At 35.5% G+C, this 25437-nt stretch overlaps 1 protein-coding gene across 1 annotated transcript; it reads left to right on the top strand.

Annotated features, from left to right (window-relative positions):
* The first annotated feature begins 9634 nt into the window (after positions 1-9634).
* Positions 9635-10239, top strand: LOC149539826 (ethylene-response factor C3-like). The gene has a single exon (XM_089802623.1). It carries the CDS (start codon positions 9655-9657, stop codon positions 10237-10239), a length of 585 nt encoding a protein of 194 aa, XP_089658749.1. The 5' UTR covers positions 9635-9654.
* The last annotated feature ends 15198 nt before the right edge of the window (positions 10240-25437 follow it).

The following is a 25437-nucleotide window of genomic DNA, read 5'->3' as shown; positions in this document are numbered from 1 at the left end:
GTGTTTCGAAGACACTAGCGTATAAAGAAACGTTAGAATGGGAATGCATGGTAACATCTTGCACTTTTGGGAAGATGGGAAGATAGCTCGTGAAGAAATAAGAGTTATCGAATCTCACAGCATGAATCAACCCGACCAAGAAAAAATGATCTAGCATGGTCAATGAAGAAACCGAGCCAACACAAAATGTTAGCTGCCAACTTTAGCGATGTTAACCCTCTGTAAAGAACCTATCCCATTTAATGTCTCTCAGATCAGACATCAATGATGGGTTGAATAGGGGGAAAAAATAGCACACAATGCCCTCCTAAATGAAATTCTAAATGTAACACTAATAACCATGGTCCTACTTCTTTCCCTAACCTTATCCATGAGCGTGGGAATATACATATTATTATATAGGGCACCTTATATAATAATAAATATAATCTAAAATCCAAACCCTTACTCCCCTCCTAACTATAACTGTGACCATAAGAAAACTTCTAAATATAACCCTTCCTCTAACTCTAACCCTAACCCTAACCCTAACTATAATTGTAACCCTATCCCTACCACTAACTGTAACCCTGAATCTAACTCTACCATAATTGGACTTTAACCCTAACTATAACTGTAACCCTAAACCTAACTCTAACCTTAACCGTAACCCAAAACCTAACCCTAATCGTAGCTAGGATTCTAATACTCTGTCTACCCCTAACTCAAACTATAGCCCTAACTATAACTCAAACTCTAACCCTAACTCATATTCTAACCCTAACTCATATTCTACCCCTAACTCAAACTATAACCCTAACCCTAACTCAAACTCTAACCCTAACTCATACTCTAACCCTAAACCTGACCCTAGCCCTAACCCTAACCCAGAACCTTACCCTAACCCTAACCCTAACCCTATCTATAACCCTAATCCTAACCCTAACTCTAATCCTAATCTTAACCCTAATTCTAATCCTAACACTAACCTTAACCCTACCCCTAACTCTAACCATAAATCTAACTCTACCATAATTAGAATCTAACCCTAACCCTAACCTTAACCCTAGCTCAAACCCTTACCCTAACTTTGTCCCTAACCATATATCTACGTATGACTATAACATTTTACATTACAATATCCCAAAAATAAAATAAATATTTTTATCTAAATTAAACTCCTTATATTAAATTTAAAATAATATTTGACTCAAACCTTAACCGTAACCCTAACCTTAACCATGAGCATTACTCTAACCCTAACCTTAACCATAAACATAACTCTACACCTAACTCTAACCCTAATTCTAACTCTACCATAATTGGACTCTAATCCTATCCCTAACCCTAACTATAAGCATAACTCTAACCCTAGCCTTAACCATGAGCATAACTCTAACTCTAGATCTGACTCTACCATAATTGGACACTAACCCTAACCCTAACCTTAATTTTGATCCTAACTCAAACCCTAACCCTAACTCTAACCTTAACCTTGATTCAAACCTTAACCCTAACCCTAACCCTAGCCTTACTATAACCCTAACCCTAATCATAACCATAACCATAACTCTAACCCTAACCTTAACCATGACCATAACTCTAACCCTAACCTTAACCATAAACATAACTCTAATCTGAACCTTAACCATAACTCTAATGATAACCATAACCATAATTCTATCCTTGACCTTAACCATAGCTCAAACCCTAACCCTAACTCCAACCCTAACCCTAATGCTAACCCTAACCCTAATTCTATCCCTAAGGTTAACATTAACTGTAATGTTAACTTTGTCCCTAACCATATATCTACGTATGACTATAACATTTTACATTACAATATTCCAAAAAAAATTAAAAATTATCTAAATTAAATTCCTTATATTAAATTAAAAGATATATTTGACTCAAACCTTAACCCTAACCCTATCCCCACTATAACCCTAACCATAACCATAATGATGACTCTAACCCTAACCTTAACCATGAGCATTACTCTAAACCTAACATTAACCATAAGCATAACTCTACCCCTAACTCTAACCCTAATTCTAACTCTACCATAATTGGATTCTAACCCTATCCCTAACCCTAACTATAAGCATAAGTCTAACCCTAGCCTTAACCATGAGCATAACTCTAACTTTGGGTTTGACTCTACCATAATTGGACTCTAACCTTAACCCTAACCTTAATTTTGATCCTAACTCAAACCCTAACCCTTTAAAATCTAACCTTAACCTTGACTCAAACCTTAAACCTAACCCTAACGTTAGCCTTACTATAACCCTAACACTAACCCTAATCATAACCATAACCATAACTCTAACCCTAACCTTAACCATGACCATAACATTAACCCTAACCTTAACCATAAACATAACTCTAATCTAAACCATAACCATAACTCTAACAATAACCATAACCATAACTCTATCCCTAACCTTAACCATAGCTCAAACCCTAACCCTAACTCCAACCCTAACTCTAATACTAACCCTAACCCTAATTCTATCCCTAAGGTTAACATTAACTATAATGGTAACTTTGTCCCTAACCATATATCTATGTATGACTATAACATTTTACATTACAATATCCCAAAAATAAAAAATATATTTTTAATCTATATTAAACTTCTTATATTAAATTTTTAAAAATATTTTGAAGCATAATTTTATACTAACTTCATACAACTCTAATTAAAAATTAATTAACAATTTTATAGTAACCTTATCAAAATAAAAAATAAAAAGTAAATATTTTTCCTATTGCGCCGCGACAACCACTAGCTATATATACCTCTATATATATTACGCCAAGAGTAATCGTTCTCGAGACGCCTATTTTTATTTTCATTAATTCCAACTTCGATTAAAATAACTTTGGGATTAAATAAAAATAGGAGCGTCGAGAACGATTACTCTTGGCGTAATATATATAGAGGTATATATAGCTAGTTTATTGTTTAGTAAGATTGTCACCGCAGGATGAATAAGATCTTATACATGGTGAAGTGCATAATAAAGTTATAGGTCTGAAGTCCACCATTTTCTTTGGGTCCTCCATTTTGGGAGGCGGTCAGGTTGTGGTGAGGATCAAAGGCACGACCTTCCATCTACAATATTATTATGATGCATACTTCCTACGAAAGCAACCGCCAAATAGTCTTCTGCTGTCACATAACAGCAAATTAGAACTCTCATTTAACAAAAACAATATATTTTCTGCTCAGATTATTTCCGCTCACTTCACAGAGAAAATCGACCACTTTAAAGAACCGTGATAATGCCGGGGTGCATTTAAGTTGTGAAATACATATAATATTGAATTAGCTCTTGTATTTCTAACATAAAATCTTCCATGACTAGACTTACATGAATGACCTTCCGTAAGCACAGATAATACCGATTTTTCAAGCAAAAATGGAAGGGTTTTCGTTGGATGATCTTTCTTTAATCGGTTACGTGCCATTATCTCTTGTCTATTGTTGTTTTACTTAATCATTTGCCCCAACGTTAAAGTCTTTTTTTAAATTGATCAAGTTTGGCGAGGTTGATCTAGTAAGAGTTATTTAAATCGATCAAAATGATCAAAATTGTGATAGAATCAATAGACCCTTGATCTACTGATAAAAGTGAAAGGTTCTTTAAAGACCCAAGTCTAACTGAAGGTGTGTTTTAAACCTTCAATTAAGATGACCAAATTAATTAAAATTGCAACAGAAAAAATCATGTTTTGATCCTCCTGGTCGGCGTCTTTCTACATTTTCACAAATTTCAAAATAAATTATGTGAAAACACTTCACGCCGAAACGTGTCAGATTACTGAGATATGTGGAAAGCTTCGTAATGGAGAACAAAGTGACCTTATTGTTTCAACTTGAAGGGCATTTCAGTTATTGAACCTTTATAAAAGTCAAGTGTGCTTCTCATTATTTAATGGGATTAGATCAGTTATTTGATTCTTTGGATAAAAAAGAAATCATTTGATGCCTACAGTTGAAAGTGATCTTATTTCTAAGTGATAAATGAAATCTTCATATCATGTTCTTTATTTGGTTAAAAAATTCAATTAATTTTTTAGTATGTATGGGGGCCTTTTTTGTGTTTTATATATAGATTTTATTTCAATTGACAAATCTATAGAGATTCAAACTCTCCAAGTTTATAATACAAGAATGAAGTCAGGAGTTCCTCTTTCTAATTTGATACTTGTACAATTTTGAATTCAGTTAAAGGATGGAAAAAGAAAAAACTTGAATCATTTGTATTAGAGGTGACAGATGAAATGGACGAACAATTTATTATTGACTACAAACAATTTGAAAATTAATTTGAATAAGTTACAACTTCAAAAAATGATGCGAAGCGTACATCAGAAGGGTGAATAAGGACAAAATATTATTAAAACATGATACCTTGATCGACAAACACCATGGATTCTAGTGCAGGAGCACCTCAAATGTTCAAGCCACAGTTAAAGATTATAAAGACCACAAAGATCCTCAAAACAAATCAGAAGGAAGGAATGTATAAACAAGGTCATCAAATCAATTGGGCAGTCTTGGAACCTATAATGATGCTAAAATAATATTAGGTCTTCAAGATAGGTTTAGGTATAGGAAATAGTTTAATGTTTAATAAAACCATTGTATGGCTTTTGAAGTTCAAACATTAAATAAAAAAAGGTAACGACTGGTTTAGAGGGAAGTTTAGGTTGTAATAATTTTAAAATACCCAACTCAAAGATGATAGTTGGTTGGAGTCAGTTATTATAGGGTATCTTATAAATTGGAAAGAGTCTTTGATGTAAAGAGAAGAGAAAATATCGGAAGACTGGTATGTACGGCTTGTGAACAACAATATTAAAACTTAGATATTCTGCAACTCAAATTGCATATTGTGGTCCGTAAACTGATTGGTTGGCTCTACAAATGCATTAATAAGGTTTCCTTCATCATTTCAAGTACTTTGTTGATAAGTTTCATGTTATTATAGGTTTGTTGTTATGCCTATTGTAGAACTAGTAGATTTCTCTTAATTATTTATTTGTTGTAGTAGGTTTTAAAGGAAATGAAGATCTTTCCATGAGGATGAAGGCTTGATACTCATGGAAAGAGTTATTCTAACATGTATGATATGGGTGAACCCACAATAACGGGTTCCACTTTAGTGGGACGAACAAAAATGAAAAAAATTGCAAAATGAGAAATTGAGTTTACCATATGTTCGTGCGAACACACTTATTGTGTTTGCGTGAACTTTTTTTTAATCATGTTTGCGCGAATATATTTCGTATGTTCGCACGAACATATGTGATAAATATGTTCACACAAACATATGTGATAAATATGTTCGCGCAAACATGAATTTTCATGTTCGTGCGAACATACGTTCACTCAAACATGGTAAACGTGTTCGCGTGAATGCCATGTTCACATGAACATGCAAAATCACAAAAAATTTAACCTTTTTTTCATTTTTTTTTTGCTCTTTTGACTGCCATAATTGTAGGAGAATAATCTCCTACTGTAAAATAAAAAATGTCAAAATGTACTGCTCGGAGCAAGATTTCCAACAACTATAATTTTAATACATAATTTAATCATTAAGACTTTCAAATATGAGTTTAACTCATTATAGGTTTATTACCGATTGAACATCAACCGAATTTGACACTTCGGAAAAATTAGTAAATTAGGTCAATTTTTTTTTGAAAAATATGGAGGAATTGGCTTATTGAGATACCTTTCTATTCAAAAAAAAAAAAAATGGTTTATGATAAATTGACTTCAAATTATCTGTGTCAAACGGAACATATGTCTGAATTACGGTTCATGTCACTTCAAAACTTCATAAACTATACAATATTCAACCAAAATAAATCAAACCAAATGCATCCTCTGGATATTGATGTTACAAATCTAATGTCGAAAGAATTACTTCATTATCATTTCTAGAAAAAAAGTTATGTGTGTCAAACGGACTGTCACTTTTTAAAATATTGAATTTTATTATGTACCACTTTTTGGAGGAGATTAAAAAAATAAACATAAATTTTTTTTTTTTTTTAAGATTAAAAAATATGGTTACAAAGTAGGAACAAAGTACTCAAAATCACTAGTTTATGTCATCTTGAAATTATTTACAGTTTTGGAGATATAGTCATTTGAACGTGAAGTTTGTTGCAAAAATATTGATTTTAGTGTCAAAATTGGTCAAAAAGTGGAACCCATTATTGTGGGATCACCCATATATTACTAACCAAGCATGTGCAGAATTAAACAAGATAGGGATTCTACCCAAACAAGCAGTTTATTTGCTGATTGGAGACATTAAACAATGTACATGTGAAGGTGAATTCATTGTTAGTTGGGATTGGAAGTGTGTGTAATCAAGTGATTGAGAAAGCCCTAGTTCAAGAGTAAGAAGTGCTAGGAGGAGTCTGCCATATGGTTCCTTTTTAAATTGCATCATTTATTATTTGATTGTCATTATTGTGATTGCTCCTCATCAGATTCCAAACACAAACAGTCCCGTACAATTCTTTATTTCTATTATTCCTTTCTCTATTACATTGTTTCATTCTTGTTTCTCTATGTTTCCATCCCATACTCTCCCCTCTATTCTTGGGTTCTACATTGCATATATAAAGATCTTAAAACCCAATAACTTCCCATAACCAAAAACTACAATATCGTAGCTTCTCTAATGGTTGTCATCACCGATTAGAGTAAACAAACTAGGAAATACTTACTTCTACTTGATGATAAAAAAATTTAATATATTAAAATACTTACTTCTATCAGACCATTACATTAATAAAATAACTATTTAAAACTAAGACTCAACAAATGATTAAAGTAACCATTCATAATGCATGTAGAATCCTAGATCATTGAAATGATTAGAGTCTCGAGATGCCCCTGCATCATACTCCTAGGGACATAAAAATTCAAGTCCCATTGAATTGTTGTGATCTTCTTCTGAGTCTTCCAATTGTATGAAGTCAATGTTGTCACCATAAGAAAGATTGAATTGATGTCACTCCCCACAACATGCTGATTCCAAACTTTATAAAGAATACCCTTCATGGTATCTTTGTTGAATCTTGGAACAAATACATTTGCCAACCGCATATCACTTGCATAAAAATACCAATCTACTTGATACACAATCTGATCTTCTTGTTGTTTATATATCTCTAGAGCATCACAGTGATCAGTAAACACTTCATCCTCTACGCCAACAGTCATCTTGTCCACATATGAATCTTGTACTATGTCTATTTCATCTTGAGCAATTTTTTCAACATCTCCATCTCCCAAGAAAATCATTACTTCAACCATACCTGTCACCAACTCTCCCTCATCTGCAAGAACCTTTTCCTCACAAGGTTCAACAACAACATCCTGTTGTTCACTCTCACTCTCTACACTAGCATTCTTCTATTGTCCATGCCCTTCCAATGAAATGTGTACCACTTCTTGATCCTTGTCTTCATCAATAGCTTCATCTTCATCTGTTGCTTGCTCCAAAAGCAATGCTATCCTCTCCCACTTTGCAATACTCTTATCTAACTCTTTTTTAAGATTCTTGTACCTTTCTTCTTCTTGCTTACTAGCTTCCTCTTCCTTCTTCTTTCTTTCTCTTTCTTCTCTCTCCTTTTTATCGCCATACAAATACTCCTTCAATGCCTTAACCATTTCTCTTTCACTTCTTGTCAAAGTCATCTTCTCAAACCAATCTAAGGTTTGTTAGATATCCAACCACCACCTTGGAACACTCTCAGAGGATAGTTCTACTCCAAGCATCAACATCAACAAGGGACCTTCAACCTACCAAATCCTAGATCTTCCTCCTAGACCTTTTGCTATGCTCTGATACCAATCTGATGCAGAGTGCATAGCAGAAGGGTGAATAAGCACAAAATATTATTAAAACATGATACCTTGATCGGCAAACATCATGGATTCCAAACACAAACAGTCCCATACAGTTCTTTAATAGAAAATTTGATTCTTTCTTTCCATTATTCCTTTCTCTATTACATTGTTTCGTTCTTGTTTCTCTATGTTTCCATCCCATACTCTCCCCTCTGTTCTTGGGTTCTACATTGCATATATAAAGATCTTAAAACCCAATAACTTCCCATAACCGAAAAACTACAATATCGCAGCTTCTCTAACGGTTGTCATCACCAATTAGAGTAAACAAACTAGGAAATACTTACTTCTAGCTGATGATAAAAACATTTATTATATTAAAATACTTACTTCTATCAGACCATTACATTAATAAAATAACTATTTAAAACTAAGACCCAACAAATGATTAAAGTAACCATTCATTATGCATGTAGAATTCTGGATCATTGAAATGATCGGAGTCTCGGGATGCCCGGCCACCCTTAAACATCACACACTAAGGGAAGAATTAAGCTTGTGAAAAAAAAGTCAACTTTGACTATTTAACACTTTTGATCTAGGAATTAAGCGTAGTGTGTGATGTTTAAGCCGTACCAGATGCCCCTGCATCACAAAACTAGAACTTTCTTAATAAAAAACAGCACTGATATGACAATAAATTTGAAAGTTCTGTTTCTGTCTTATAAAATTCAGGTAAAACTAATTCATAAATAATCAATTCTCATTAGAAATTAATATATCTGATAAACAGAGTTGATTATATGATTAATTAAGTAATCCAATATGAAACTTAGCAAATCGTATTCCGAGAAACTATACTTCGAAATTCAAACCTATATTATATATTGACGAACATTGATTACATATACACATTATTAAATTTGGAAATGCAAAGGGTTTGGGCTTGCAAGGATTATGCACAGACGTAAGCTGTGACGTCTGGACAGTTACATGTCGAACAGCATGTGGGTTGTTCCAGATTTTAAGGTTCTGTACTTTCACAATGTGAAAATAAGATCATAAAATAAGTTTGCAGGAGAGTGGGGTTTTGACTTGACATCCAATCGAGGTTATGCAGGAAAGCTGGCTCTTCAGAGTTCCAAGTAACGACTTCCATCGTAATCCTCACAATAATAATAATAAATTAGGGTTTCTACAAACTTCAACGATCATATTTAATCACAATATATTCTCGCAAGCGCTCGGTTGGAATTCCTCCGCGTCAGAGGCTTATGTGTTCTACAAGCAACCAATCTTCTCCTCATCTCCTTAAAATGCCCGGACTCACATGGCAGCAGCTCGTTATTTGTGTTTTCAGTGCTTTCCTGATTTCATTCAAGAAATGTTAGCTCAAAAACGGCTCAAGATCGGAGTTTTAGGGTTTGGGAAAAAGTAGAAAGAAAGATTAGCAGATAACAATGGACGGCGTTGCCTTAGGAGGCATGCAATCAGCGTCTTGTGAAGCTGGAGCAAAAGACGAGCTTCTGGAGAACATTTGGATCCGGTTTTTCGCCGGAGGCTCTGAAAGATCCTGCATAGCTTCAGACGTTGCAGAGGAGGAAGTAATCAACAATTATTTTAAAGAAAATGAAGTCCCTATGGAAAGAAACAAAGGAAATAAGATCGAATTCCCATTAAAGCAGCAATCGGAGTTCAATTATGGTGGATTGTCATCACTAGAGGAATATGGTGAAAGTTTCCCTTACCTTGAAGGACCGTCAGGAGGAAATCTGGAACAATTGATGGCTGTTCCTATGGTGGAAAAGGTAAAGAACAATTCTTCACTTGAAGAATCCGAGAATTTAAAAGCAAATTCCGCCATTCTCGAAAAGAAAGCTGCGATTTTGCCGAATCGGAGTGGAATAAAAGCAGAAACAGAGAAGCATTACAGAGGGGTTCGGAGGCGTCCATGGGGGAAATTCGTGGCGGAAATAAGGGATTCGACGAGGCAGGGGACGAGGGTTTGGCTGGGGACATTCTCCACCGCAGAGGCGGCAGCCATGGCGTACGACAAAGCTGCTCTTAAAATGAGAGGAGCTCGCACTTTCCTCAATTTTCCACTTGAAATTGTGTCCACGGCATTGGCAAATGACCTCTCTTCAGGAAACACCGTCGCTCACACAAATTCTGCAAATTTCCACGATATTTTGTGCAGAAAAAGAGGATTTTTGGAGGAGGAGCAGCCGCCGCAGATGAAAAGATTAAAAATCGAGCCGCAAATTTCGACTTTTGATGGCGTTGGCGATGATATTTTGGGTTCGTTTGAATTGGATTATTGGGACGAATTGCTTCTCTCTTCTGACACCAACGAATTCATGAGCGCATAAAAACACACGATAGTAGAGAATGGTTATTGTAAATCGCTATAGATAAGTGAAAATTAACTTCAGTTAAATCCTATATTTTTGTATACGAGAAAAGATCAGCCTTCTTTAACTTTTGCTAATGGTGTCACATGGATAACTGTGTCTCACTCGGCATTGGAAAAGAAATCAGATGTTAGGGCGATCCACTTTATCATGGCTAAGAGAAAGCTAGACATTCAATCTTCATACTTTTTTCATAAATGTTCATAGCAGAATTACTTTTGTGCATGTAATGAGGAACTCCTAGCGATTTGATTTTCACCTATGAAATTTAGTATCATATCTAGAAAAAGTTAGTAGAAAACATTGTGATAGTAAATTTAGTTTTTTTATATATGTACTTTTAATTAAGAACTTTACAATATATATACTTTCATTTCACTTTTCTTTCTAAGGAAGAATAAAATCATGTTTTTACAAAGATCATAGAAACTGCAGACTTTAGGAAATTTGGTTAATATTTTTTTAACGCAAGCTAATATGAAAAAAAGATTCATTCGAAAAAATTAGTCTCGACCATGTAAGTGGCACAATAAATCATTTAAATATATATCAACACAAACTAATATGAAAAAGGTTCATTTAAAAAGATTAGTCTCCACCATGTAAGTAGCACAATAAATCATTTATAAATATATCTCTCACAACATAGGAAGATGATAAGAGATATTCTTGTGTAGGAAAATATTAGTTTACATTTAGCAAAACAAAAGATTAATAGTTTAATCTGTCATTAGATTTTCTAGATTGACAATTTAATCTATCCATTAGATTTTCCTGTTTCAACTTTATGCAATTCATGTAACCCTTCTCAAAATCTGATAACAATAAACATCTTTAACATCAATGTTTTCATCGTCCTAGAGCTTCAATTTCTTTATATCCTAGAAATCAATCAAAATATGGCACTAAAAATAGTTACATCTAGCCTTTATACACCACCCGATGCTCTGTGTTGCAGTATCTTCCACTGCTCCATGCTCTCAAAATTTAACATACCTGGAATTTGCTGAATTCACCTCCTCTAGCCAAATCTTATTGTAAAGTTCCTAGATCAAATCAAGTTTTGCTAAATTGAAGATGGTGAAGCCCTCGGCCTTGGGCTTTTGATGGTAGTTCATGGATGAATTGCAAGTGATTGCTCCTTCTTTGGATTCTATTAACATAGAACATAAATGACAAAATTGGAACTCCAATTGTTAAAGAATACCGACTTAATATAAAATTAATAAAATTATTAATAAAAAAATTATTAGTGTGTATAATGATAGTAGATAATTGAATATAAGTTATTTTTAAATAATAATTTAGTGATTAATTTATATAAAAATTTGAATGATAAATTAGACATTCGATTTGTATAATTTAAATAATTTAAATGGAATATTTAGTATCATTTTGTATGAACATCTTTGAAATTAGCATATAATTTCAAATTATAAGTATTCAAGACTTAAAAGCTCCAATCAAACCACAAGACAAATCAAATATGGGATGATATTTTTATTCTATGAAAGAATGCAAATGCATAGGATGTATGCATAAATATTAAAGGATTGGTTATAATAAGAATTCATTGATTATATAGGCTAAGGTAACTAATGGGAAAACATATTATTATGATGTGTAAGTTGAGTAAATGAGTTTTTTTTCCTATTAAAATTGTACTTTAGTAGTCTCTATGGGTCTCCCCTTGTTGCACACCCTACTTCATTAATTTTTTTTTAATATTAATATAATAGATTATTTTTGTATCTAATGGTCAAATTAATTAAAGATTTAGATGAGACCTTAACAAGTGTAAAAATTAACAAAATCCTAAAACTTCCAAACCCAACAAAAAAAAATCCTTAAGGTGTTGATTCCTAGATGTTAGATTGTTGCTTAGTTCCTTTTTATAGAACTTCTAGATTTGATGACATTAATGAAATGGAAGCTCATTCAATTCTTGTTATTTTGGAGAAAGTTATTGAATTGGGTTGTAAGCATGTCATTTGTGAAATAGATTCTACAATACCCTTTTCCATGATAAAAAATTAATAATTAGAAACTTCCCAAATTTTATATTTCTAAATTTTCCACTATTTCTATAAAATATTTAATACAATCAATGTTAAAAGTGATGGTATTAGAGTCTCCCAACCTTACATTGTGGTGTACAAATAGTTTCTAAGTTACATGTGCTCTACCCTTTATTTCCCTTCCACCATGAATCTTCATGTGTGCTTTCTCATTCATTAAGAAAAGATGGTCTTAACACTAGAACATAGGTCAAATCACTATATCCCTCAACAAAAACAAGTGTGTTGGTGAGTAAAACTTGGTGTAAAATTTCTTTCCATCATCGGTGATGATGCAATTTCTTGGGTTGAATCAATGTCATCTGCATACAATTTATTTGTTAAATGGAGTCATTACAGGGCATAAAATGCTCTCTGTAGTGGAAGAAACATGGTATGTTTTCTTAAATTACAAGTTCTTTTGGAGGTGGATTAATTTCTCTAGGTAGAGCATGGGGAGCTTACCCTAGAGTTAAATTTTCTTTTATTTATATGGAAAATGTCATCTTCTCTCATATTGTAGACATAAGTAAGTTTCTTTATGATGTAGGAGCATTCTTGCACTATTGGCAATTTCACATCACCCAAAAAAAAAATTGTTATTTTTTATTTTTATAGTTATTTGTCTAATACATTGTATTGGAAAAATCTTGTTTTTTATTTCTAGATTTTGTAGGCTTAGCTTCATATTGAGAACATATCTTGGATCATTGTCCTAAGTGCATAAAATCCTATGTAACAACTAGCAAGAGTTATGCTTCATCTTCTTGAGTATTATTTCCCTATGTTTTTGATTAAGAAAAACAAGTTTTATAGCGATCCTGAAATCCAAAACTTCTTACATAACAAAGGGTTGCAAATTAACAAACAATCATAGCAAGAAAACAACGACCAATAGAAAGACCAAAACAAAAAATAGGCAAAAATTCAAAATGAAAAAGACCTACAGAGACTCAAGAAACCAAAGATAGAACTTGAAAATTCTTCACTTACTCCCTTGCCTTCCTTTCAAGGTCCTGGATAGTCTTTGCCACTTCATAGGTTCTCTAATTCTCCTCTGCCATGAGCTCCTAGTTTTTCTCACAGGTCCAATCCAAGTGGCTTTGGGTTATGTTCGTTATGGTTTCTTCTTCCATCCTGCCTTCATCATTGTCCTTCTCATCCTTCTCCATGACAAACCCCCTAGCTTTCAGCATACCACCAAGACTGCCAATGTTTTCATTGAGAGAATTCAGGATAGTAAGCATCTGATTAGCGATGTTGTGGTTGAAAGTCTCAAGATTTTGCATCCTTTTTTCAACCAACCTTAATCGATCCCCTTGGTCTGTCGGGATCCCTTGCTCATTGTTCTTCCCATGGCTTTCCATCTATCCCATTCTATCTTTTACCTCCTTCAACTCATGAAAAAGCCATTTAATATATCGAAAGTTATCAATCATGCTATTTTTTGCATTGTTGAGAAAATTCATACTCACCTCCCTCACATTTTCTGTGATGAACACCAACGACGGTTCTATTATTTCCTCCAATTGGATCTTTCCCTCTTTTTCTTCAAGGATTTGGGGATTCATAACTTCTCTCACAATCCCCATTTGAGGTTCTGGTAGTAAATTTTTTCTAAGCCATATGCCTATCCTTTATAACAACCTCACCACTTCTCTCCTCCATTTTCTCCTTTTCTTTCTCTTGTGGGGAAATGGGAAGGAGAGAGAGCACAGAGATCTCTAGAGCCATATCATTTTTCCCGTCTAGAGGCATGTCCTTCTCTTTATTCCTCTTCTACTTCTTTTTGGGGTTACTAGCTGACTCCTCTCTATTCTTGACATCCACCCCCTTATTCTCCTCATCTGTGTCCATATCTTCTCCTTCCTAATTGTATTCTTCTTCCCCCTAACTAGCTATTTCAATGGGCACATGATCCCTAGGGATTTTCCTAAAGGGAACTTTATTTGTAGTATGAGTATCCTTGTCTCTTCCTCTAGTTTTCTTCCCTGATGAATGATGTTCTTCCTCCTCCTCTAAGCTTAAGGTCTGGATTTCCTCCATGTCTGAGGAAAAATTAGAGCTCCTTGTCTCGTCAAAAGCATTCACAACATGAGCCAGGGATTTGCTCCTAGATTCTGCAAGACACAATTTAATGAGACTTTTAGCGTTACTATCTATCACATCATACTCTATGGCTGAAGTTGGGTCTACGGGCCTCAACTTCTTTTCATCAACTGCATCCCATAGATCCTGATTAATCAATACATCATCCATCTTCAGCTTCCACATTTCAAAGTTTATGCTAGAAAAATTCTCTACATCAATCCTCCCTGATGTACTTGCCATCTTTGCAATCGTACAACATAGAAATAAAAACTTCTACACAAGCACTCAAACCTTGATTAGCTCAAAGAACCCTATACCCAACAAATAGAAAGAAAATTAGCTAGGCTCTTATACCACTTGGAAGGAAGCCAAGGTGCATGAAATTTCTTCCTACACCAATCTTTGAGGGGACGATTATGAAAATTCAACTAACTATTGTAGAGATCTCAAGAAATGCATAATAACATAATAAAAATAACAATGAATGCATAATGTATATGAGCAATGTTAGTATGCTAATAGAAACCAAATTTAAATAAAGCTTCTACAAACTAAACAAAATTCATAAACTTCAAGATAGACTAAGATGAGCTCTCAATTGAGAATATGAGCCATTAATGGGCTCTCTCAATGAGAAGCTCTCTTGTTGAGTAGCTTTGTCTAAATAGATAGGATGTATGCTCAAGCTTTATGCTTCAAAAAGAGCTTCAAATGGAGTTGGAATTTGGGTGTGAGTGTATGGTTTTGATGTAAAATGGCTTCTCAAAATGGCGTTATGACTTTACTTCATGGATTGTGTTAAAATGGCTTGGGAGAGGATCAAATTTATAGGCAAGAGGCTTGAGGGATTGAGGGCTAAGATGCAAGGATGGGAAAAAGCTTATGGAGGGCTCAGATTGCATGAGAGGAGAGCACATGAATTGTGCTTCCTTATAGCCAATCAAGGAGTGACACATGTCACATGTTGAGAGGATGGAGGAAAGGGGAAGGATGAATCAAAAAAGGAGGCTCAAGGGATAAAATCTTCATAAAGACCCTCATAATGGCTTGTAAGAGCAATAAAAGGGCTTGGAAGAGTCATTTATGGCCTAGTAAACTTCATAAAGTTTTATTGTTGAGATATTTTGAGGGAGATGAGAGCAATTTTGACTTGGGCTTGATTAGGAAGGTTTTAAGCTTGCTTAGGATTGTCCAAATGATTAGAGGATGGATTAGGATGGTTTAGGATTAGCTTAGGGATAGGCAAGTGGATGGCATTTAATGAGGGTGGGTGAAGGAGGAGATATTTGTTAACTTTGGCTTGGGTTAGGAAGTTTTAACTCATGTTTAGGGAATGTGACAAGGTTAGGAGGGGATTAGGATTAGGTTTAAAGACATCTTCTAGAAGAGTCTAGACTTTGGATGAGGATGAAGACTTTCTAGAAGAGTCTAGAATTTCCTAGGACGAGGATGAAGACTTTCTAGAAGAGTCTAGAACTTCTTAGGATGAGGATAAATTAGATTTTTAGGAAATAAATAAAGTTTTATTTATTTCAAGGGTTTGGGTTGAGGAGATATTTATTAAAACTTTTTTAATAAACATGAGGATTAATATTTAATCTTAATTAAATATTTTGAGATGGGATTAGGGGTAGCAAATGACGGGATTAGCCTTTAATCAAAATTAAAGAAGGATTAGAAGATTTTGGAAGAGGTTAGCAATCTTAAGGAAATTGGCCAAGTTTTGGGCAAAAAATAAATTTTTTATTTATTTTGGGTTTTTTGGTCAATTTATTAATTAAATAATTAATAAATAAGGAAATAATGTTTAAATAAGATTTAAACATTTTTGGGAGGGATTCCTTAATTAAATATTTTTAATTAAGATAAAGGGATTTAATGGCATAAAAATAAATAAATTAATTAAATAATTAATTAATTAATAAATGATGATGTCATCAAATTTTTTTCAGAAAATAAAAATACTTTATTTTCTAAAGGTTTTTAGTTGTCTACATTTTGCCCCTCTTTGATGTGATGCCGCAAGTGGCATGGCATTAAAGATAAGAAAATAAGATGCCCAAGGCTAGAGCAGAAAAGGAGAGAATGGACTGCAAGATGCCCCCTCAAGAAGGTGGCGGGGAGAGAAAGCGAGGCTCGACGATTTTTTGAAAAGTACAAGAAATTGAGATGAGCTAAGACACAGGTTTGGCAAAGAGAAGGGGCTGAATTAGCTCAAAATCTCACTACGAGAGGATGATAAAGGGAAATCAGGGGCACAAGAGGAAACAAGCTTAAGACTTTTGGGATTGGGGGGAGGATGAAGGAGCAGAGCACTATAAAAGGAATTCAGGATGGGGAGATGGATGAGGGGATTAAAAAGCTAATGCAACAGGATTTCAAAGAGTCAGATTGGCGGAAGATGGGTTTTCGGAGATCCCTAGGACTAGGATTGTGGATCTCGAAAGATGAGGCTTGGTGGATTGATTTGATTGGTGGATCCCTAAGACTAGGATTGTGGATCCCTAAAGCTAAGCATGAGGAGTGATCCAAAGAGATACTGATGCATAAGATGTGATAGGTGCTGGATATGGATGGGGGATAATGGAGATGAAGGGAATCCATTGAAGCTTTTTGAGCGGGGGGATACTTCAAAGAGAAGTACCACCATGTAGTTGAGCACTAGATTTGCTATAGGACTGTTGGTTAATTGCCAAGGTTACCAAGAACATCAAGGCCTGTTCGCCAACTGTCCAGAGGACTGACAAACTGACTTGAAACAAACACGCAAGGGTTGCCTGAGCATCACACATGAATCCCAGAGGAAGCAGTTTGGAACCGACACTGGGTAACCCACAAGCAAAAAAGAAAAACAAACGAAAGACTTGATCAAGACCTTACGCTCTGATTGCCCCATTCGCAGTATACCATGATATGGAAGATCATGGAAACCTTGAGGAGGGAACAAGGAGATTGCTTGGAAAAGATATTTCAAGACCCAAAAGGGAAGATTCCAAATCAAAAGAAAGTGAAAATCCAAAAGAGAACCATTTGCCAATGAGATGGGTAGGACGAGGTACTAATGGACCAAGATCAGACATGAGGAAAGCTATATCCTGCAAGAATCTATCGGAGAGCACCTAAGCTGATGGATCTAGATGAGTGATGCATCTGGCAAGCTGAACTAAGAAGGATAACACTTTGGTGACAGGAGATCTAGTTAAAGGATGTATTGGAATAGCTAACCAAGGGTTGTGCGATGTGTGCAAGATGCTGATCAAGGAGGAACTGACACGAAAGCTGGATAGATACAATGGTACTAAGCTAAAGAGGATGTACAAGCTGACGGACCAAGATATTTACAAGCTGAAGCTAACCAAGATAGTTACAAGCAGGCCAAAGCTCAGGATGATAGGATAGCGGGATGGTTTGATGTTGTGCAAGATGCGAAAGCTAAGGGTGGGGTGATAGTGAAAGATATGGATTTGGCAGGATGCATCCAATGATGATGAGAGATTTTGTGACCAAGGATAGCTAGAGGAGTAGGATGAGATGGCTGGATAGGATGGTAGATAGCTAGGATTATGATGGATATAAAGAGATGACATTGGGTTTGCATGAGGATAGCCTAGAGCTAGATACCAATGACAAGGGAGGATGGACAAGACAAGATCTCCAAGGAATATAGTGCCCCCAATCAGAAGATAACATGCGGAAGGAGGTCTTATGATGGATGTGATAGGATTCAAGCTAGGATGGAAAAGCGGAAGGCGCTAGGGAGATGGATGATAGCTGGGATGATTGGCTGAAGCTGCAAAAGATCAGTGGATGGTGTGAGATGGAAGCTGGAGGATGGAGGATAGGTGTATAGATTGGAAGATGGAGTTGGATGGCAAGATGTGACCAAAAGCATGAGGATGATAGGCTAAGCTGGGGATGGCTAGATTACGCATGATGCTTGTTTGCCAAGTTTTCATCATGGTACTTGTCTAAGGCGCTTGAATTGCCAAGTTTTCACCAGTGGACGCTTTATTTTTCTTTTAATTTTTTTTTGACTTTTTGACTTTGGACTTAGCTAGAATGATTTTGGCTTTCTTCAGCTATTTTTGGCTCATAGATGTTGGTAGGATGGATGAAAAAGGATTGGATTGAACAAGTGGAATGGTGGGTGGGAGTTTGACAGATAATGGATGCGAAGACATAAGGCTTGTGGGTAAATGGATGAGGAAAATGGAAAGATCATCATTGGCACACACCTTGAGAGGTGATAAAGTAGTGGTAAAGATGGTTTTGAGCGAGGTTGAGGAGAAAATGGAGGAAGAGAAAGATAAGGACTAAAAGTAGAGTTGGAAGATGGAGGATGTGAAATTTAGGATAAGAAGCATATGGACTAAAAGTGGATTAGGGGGATGAAGGATGCTTATATGGGGATTTGGATGAAGGATGGATGGATGAGGCTTTTTGAGTAGCATGAATGGATGCCAATTGAGATTTTTATTTGAGATGCATTTCTTTTATGAGAATCTTGGGTATCCACATGATTTTTGACTTTTTTAGCTTGGGCTTTTGTGGCCTCTTGACTTTTTCTTTGATTGGGATTAAATGTTTCTTGTTTTGAACATGTATTTTAGAAGGGACATGTTGAGACTTGGATTTTTGTGGATTTTTGGATTTATGCTTTTGTATTTTGGCATCCAATATGCTTCTATTAGCCATGAGATGGGAACAAGAGCATGGAGGAGATGGAGGGATAATTGATGGAGTGATAGGGTTTAAAGGTTGGAAGGGATTCAAGGGTGAGTGCCTTTGATGATCTAGCTGGTGGATTTGAGGGGATGGAAGGATAGATTGGAACATAGGATATGGATGGATATAATTGCCCAAAATGGATGGAGGGAAGGAAGGATATGGGCCCAAAATAGATGGAAACGGGGAAGGTGTAGGTCCCAAAATAGATGGAGGGGATAAAGGATTCATATTAGGTATGTAAGGACCCAAACTGGATGGAAAGGGTGTGGGATTTAGATAAGGGATATATGGACCCAAAATGGAGGGTTAGAGATAAGGAGTAGGATGAGGGCCCAAAATAGATGCGGAATAAGATGGATGGGAACTTTGGGGTGGAGATGGAAGGACTTGGGACCATGCAGGAATAACAGGGATACCAACATCTAGAAATACATTTTCATTTCTTTTTTCACTATGATGTTCATTATTTGGAACACAAGATGTGAGTCCATTACTAGCTGAAGGAGTTGGAGCTTCGGATATGATAATTAGTTCTTTTTTGATGGATCTATCATCATGGATTATGGGAGATGTATGATCATGAAGCAGAGGAGATGGGAGGATAGAATCTTGAGTTGGGTGGGCTGAGGGAAAGGGATCTTGAGATGGAGTAAGTAAGATGGTAGGATTTAGATATGGAGGGGATGGTAAAAGTGGATCATGTAGGGCAATAAGTGGGATGGCAAGATCTGCTGTTCTGTCGGAGGATATTTCAACATGCTTTTGGACAAGATCTTGATAGGAATGGATGGGAGTGGATGCATGAGGTTCATTATATGGGTTTTGGATAATGCTTGGAGGAGGAGATGTGGATGGGATTTGGAGCGATTCGATGGGTGGTGGGATTTTAATGCTTGTGGGAAGTGGAAGGATTTTAAACAACTTGATGGATGGTATGGGGATGGTAGCTATGGGAGATGGAGGTGATATTATAGATGGGGAAGCTTCATCACTAACTACTTCACATGGTTGGATTAGATGACATGGCTTATCAAATTTTGGAGGCAGCTTTTCTTGTATTTCCTCTAGGAGATTCCTTGGAGACTCGTGTGTCAGAGGTGGAGGTGGTGGATTGATAGGAATAGCTGGTGTGATGAGGGTGGAAGATTGGAAGCTGGGTTGATTGGGTGATGGAGGAGAAGCTGGGATATCAGATGGCATGACTAGATAGTTTGGAATAACTTTTGGATTTATGGGGATGGTTGGTGGAAGGCCTCTAAGGCTTTCAATATACTCGTCATAGTCAACAAGATTTTCATCATCATTGGAATAGGAGGTGGTGGGAGCAAGGACAATACGACCGAACACATCATGATAGGTTTGGGATTTCATATTTTGATGATGAGTCGGATGGGGATGGGGTCTTGCATATGGATGAACACAAAAGCTCATGGTTGGATTTGGATTAAGCACAAATTTTGGATTGGCTGATGAAGGATTTCCTAGGGAGAGTCAAAGATGTATGACAGACCTAAGGAGGATTGGATGGAGATTTTTGGCTTTCCTGTGGATGGAAGACTTCAAGGGCATGCTATTAAAAAGTGATACTTTTTCTTTCCTATGTGCTGGATTGGTGGAGATTGTGTCAACTTAAGGATAGACTAATGATCCTATGGGCATGACACAAGATTGATCACTTGTGGATCCCAACCTTTAGCTCAAGGTGATGAGGGATAACAAGTGACAAAGCTAGATTACCCTAGAAAAAGCTCTGTCAAAGGGATAACCTTGGTGAGGCTAGTGGATTGGTCGGATTGATTGGATAGCAAATTCTAGCAGAATGAAAACAACTCTCTAAAGGCTTGGGTGTGATTTTGGATTGGGTTGCTAGCTGGCTGGGGGGGATGATTTGGAGAGACTTTGGATTTGAGATTGTTCTAAAGCAAGGAAGTAGATAGATTCAGTTGCAGTGGGGGAGCTTGGATGATTTTCTGATGAGGCAGTGACTATGCTAAGTATGCCTTGAGCTAGGAGATTTCTACTTTTTTGGGATTTTGACCAAAGTTGGCAAACATTCATTCAAAAGCTATGAACAAACAAGCAGACAAAATTTTGGAGCAAGCACGTCAAACACACCAACATCTTAGGAAGCTTTCTACAAGGATGAAATTTGTTATAGCTAGGGAGTCCTCAATATACACAAGGTACGTGAGGCCCAAATTCGTAGATGAAACCAAAAAGATGTCACACAGCCAAGAGGAGCGGTAACCCACTTCTCCTCTTTCACTTCTCAAGGGTATAAAGTTTCTTGAGGCTTAGCCCGAGTGACAAAATTTTGATTCCAAGAGAGGTGTCTATGGATTCACCTCTCAATTTTTATACTCCATCGGAACGCTGGAGTTGAGGTCGTCCCAAGGGGTGTTGAAATCCCCAACCAGGCCTCCTAAAAAGTGTAAAACAAGACCACATACATGATCTTGGGCTTTAAAAGACACGCGTTTATTCCAATTGATGATTTAGATTTTGTAAGCTATGATTGAAGACACTTGTGATTATGGCATACAATGTTCATTCCAATTTGACAGCATCATCAGCATAATGAAAGTTGAGAGGTCATCAACATAAGAAATGCGAGCGTCATTGAAAATGCATCCAAACCATGCAATGTTCATTGATTGTTAGGCATTCAAGATTGAGTGTGAGTTTGTTTTAAGCCCAAAACAAAGATGTGTGAAACTCGATTGCCAAGCGCGCGCCCGGAGGCCCTCCACATCAAGATTTGTCCAATTTTTATGCCCAAATGAAGTGTGAGCAAGATTAATGTGCATTCAAGGAATTTTCTAACTTAGAAAAACCACTAAAGACCCAAGTGAGTGGAGTTTGATCTTTGTGGAGCACTTAACACCCTCTTAGGTAGACCCATCCCCATAGATGGTGCTGAGATTGCAACCAATGGTTAAATTGATGGGTGATTAAAGAGGGTGAGTCCAACTACAAATTTACTCAAAGCGTCTTTATTAGTTTTTATAAATTAGAAGATTTCAAAAATGTGGATTCTTTTTATGCCCCAAAAGATGATTATTTGATCTATGGCATTCAAGATTGGATTTGTTGTTTTAATCATGCATTCATAAAAAATACAAACTTGATTTTAATCCATGGCACTCAAGAGTGATTTTAGCAACATGCATTCAAAGACAAGTGATTAAACATTTAAGTTTTTTCCTTTGAGCATTCAAGATTGAGATTTTGTATGTTGTTTTAAGAACTTTGAAGTGCTTTGTTTTAACCTTAGATCATTCAAGATTGTTTTGGACTCAAAAGTGAAAATGACTCTTTGGACTTTGGTTTTTATTCAAGATTTTGTGTTCTAGTTTGCATGTTTTAAGCCCAAAAATGATATCCTAAGTTGTTTTGATGCATGAAAAACCTAAACAACATTCAAGATTTTGCAACAAGATATTTGTTTGGAACAAATAACAAAGCTTTTTAGGACAATTTTGGCAACCATTTAGGACTCTTAGTTTTCATGAGATTCTTAAATGAACTTTAAAATATTTGCAAATGAGGTTCATTTTATCCTTGATTGATGCTTTGAGTTTGATTTAGATTTTAGTGTGCACTTAGTGTTGATTTTGAACCTTTTGAAATGGAAACTTGAAGTTCTTTTTAAATTCCAAAAAATGAAGTGTTCCTAACTTTGCATGAATGCATCTAAAACTTTGATGTTGCAAGGATGCAAATGATTGGATTGGTTTAGTTTCACTTGTTAAAAGATTTTTTCTTTTTTGCAAATTTTTAATTTTTTAATGGATTTAAGTATGATTTGGGGGTTCATTTTAAGCACTAAAAAGAAGTGTGTATGATTTTGCTTCCTTAAAAAAAAATGGCCAAGATCTCCCACAAGAAGAAGAAGAAGAAGTAGATGAAATAAGAAGAATATAGACAAGAAGAGGAAGAAGAATTCCAAGTGCTTTGTCCACCTATAAGCTTGAAAAATATGCAAATACTATGAGATAGACTATGAGTTCCTTTGTCTTTTTCATGCTCATGTGGACCTACAAAACCAATTTATACAATCCTACAAATCACAAAAACAAACAAAATTAGCCAAATTAGCAAATGACATACAAAACTTGACTAAAAAAGCTAATGAAGATGACCTATGCGGGGTCCCACCGGGCGTGCCAAAATGTATATGAGCAATGTTAGTATGCTAATAGAAACCAAATTTAAATAAAGCTTCTACAAACTAAACAAAATTCATAAACTTCAAGATAGACTAAGATGAGCTCTTAATTGAGAATATGAGCCATTAATGGGCTCTCTCAATGAGAAGCTCTCTTGTTGAGTAGCTTTGTCTAAATAGATAGGATGTATGCTCAAGCTTTATGCTTCAAAAAGAGCTTCAAATGGAGTTGGAATTTGGGTGTGAGTGTATGGTTTTGATGTAAAATGGCTTCTCAAAATGGCATTATGACTTTACTTCATGGATTGTGTTAAAATGGCTTGGGAGAGGATCGAATTTATAGGCAAGAGGCTTGAGGGATTGAGGGCTAAGATGCAAGGATGGGAAAAAGCTTATGGAAGGCTCAGATTGCATGAGAGGAGAGCACATGGATTGTGCTTGCTTATAGCCAATCAAGGAGTGACACATGTCACATGGTGAGGATGGAGGAAAGGGGAAGGATGAGTCAACAAAGGAGGCTCAAGGGATAAAATCTTCATAAAGACCCTCATAATGGCTTGTAAGAGCAATAAAAGGACTTGGAAGAGTCATTTATGGCCTAGTGGACTTCATAAAGTTTTATGGTTGAGATATTTTGAGGGAGATGAGAGCAATTTCGACTTGGGCTTGATTAGGAAGGTTTTAAGCTTGCTTAGGATTGTGCAAATGATTAGAGGATGGATTAGGATGGTTTAGGATTATCTTAGGGATAGGCAAGTGGATGACATTTAATGAGGGTGGGTGAAGGAGGAGATATTTTTTAACTTTGGCTTGGGTTAGGAAGTTTTAACTCATGTTTAGGGAATGTGACAAGGTTAGGAGGGGATTAGGATTAGGTTTAAAGACATCTTCTAGAAGAGTCTAGACTTTGGATGAGGATGAAGACTTTCTAGAAGAGTCTAGAATTTCCTAGGACGAGGATGAAGACTTTCTAGAAGAGTCTAGAACTTCTTAGGATGAGGATAAATTAGATTTTTAGGAAATAAATAAAGTTTTATTTATTTCAAGGGTTTGGGTTGAGGAGATATTTATTAAAACTTTTTTAATAAACATGAGGATTAATATTTAATCTTAATTAAATATTTTGAGATGGGATTAGGGGTAGCAAATGACGAGATTAGCCTTTAATCAAAATTAAAGAAGGATTAGAAGATTTTGGAAGAGGTTAGTGGTCTTAAAGAAATTGGCCAAGTTTTGGGCAAAAAATATTTTTTTAATTTATTTTTGTTTTTTTGGTCAATTTATTAATTAAATAATTAATAAATAAGGAAATAATGTTTAAATAAGATTTAAACATTTTTGGGAGGGATTCCTTAATTAAATATTTTTAATTAAGATAAAGGGATTTAATGGCATAAAAATAAATAAATAAATTAAATAATTAATTAATTAATAAATGATGATATCATCAGAAATTTTTCAGAAAATAAAAATACTGTATTTTCTAAAGGTTTTTAGGTGTCTACACATAACACATTGATTACCATGGGGAAACCCTTTTGGGAGAAAAATTCCACCCTCCAAAATCAGCACAATGTATTCTCAAATCTGGAAGATTACAATACACTTGCAATGCAATTTCATATAGGAGCACATCACCACAACTTGAACTTAGACTTGGACTCAGAGAGACTCCTTCTAGCACTAGTCTGCAAATTGAACTCAATGATTCAAACATCTCCTCAAGCCCTCCTTTTATAGTGATTTTCCACTTGGAAACCATTTGTAGTTTTATAAAACCATGGGCAAAACAACCATGCCACATGTTACCCACTTGTAATTTGTAACTCCAAGAATACCATTTTCATCCATAATTTTGTCCTCTAGTTTAGACCCCCATAAAAGTCATATAATAAGTTGTTTACACTCTAAAAATAGCCCTTCTATATTTTTCTAGACACTAGACACATTTTTAACAACTCATACACCTTTTTCCAACTCATAAACATGTGGAAAACTACCACAAACAAATTCTAAATTTTTAAAAATTTTTTCTAGAGTTTTCTAGATAAAATTTACTAGAGTTTTTCAAAAAAATCTTGTAAGGTTGAGACACAATTCTCAACACAAGAT

The sequence above is a fragment of the Cupressus sempervirens genome, chromosome 9 (genome assembly GCF_028749045.1).
Source record: "Cupressus sempervirens isolate cs-2001-9-10 chromosome 9, ASM2874904v1, whole genome shotgun sequence".
In the NCBI taxonomy this organism is placed as follows: domain Eukaryota; kingdom Viridiplantae; phylum Streptophyta; class Pinopsida; order Cupressales; family Cupressaceae; genus Cupressus; species Cupressus sempervirens.
Note: the sequence above shows the minus strand (reverse complement) of the source record. Positions and strands in the feature narration are given on the sequence as shown.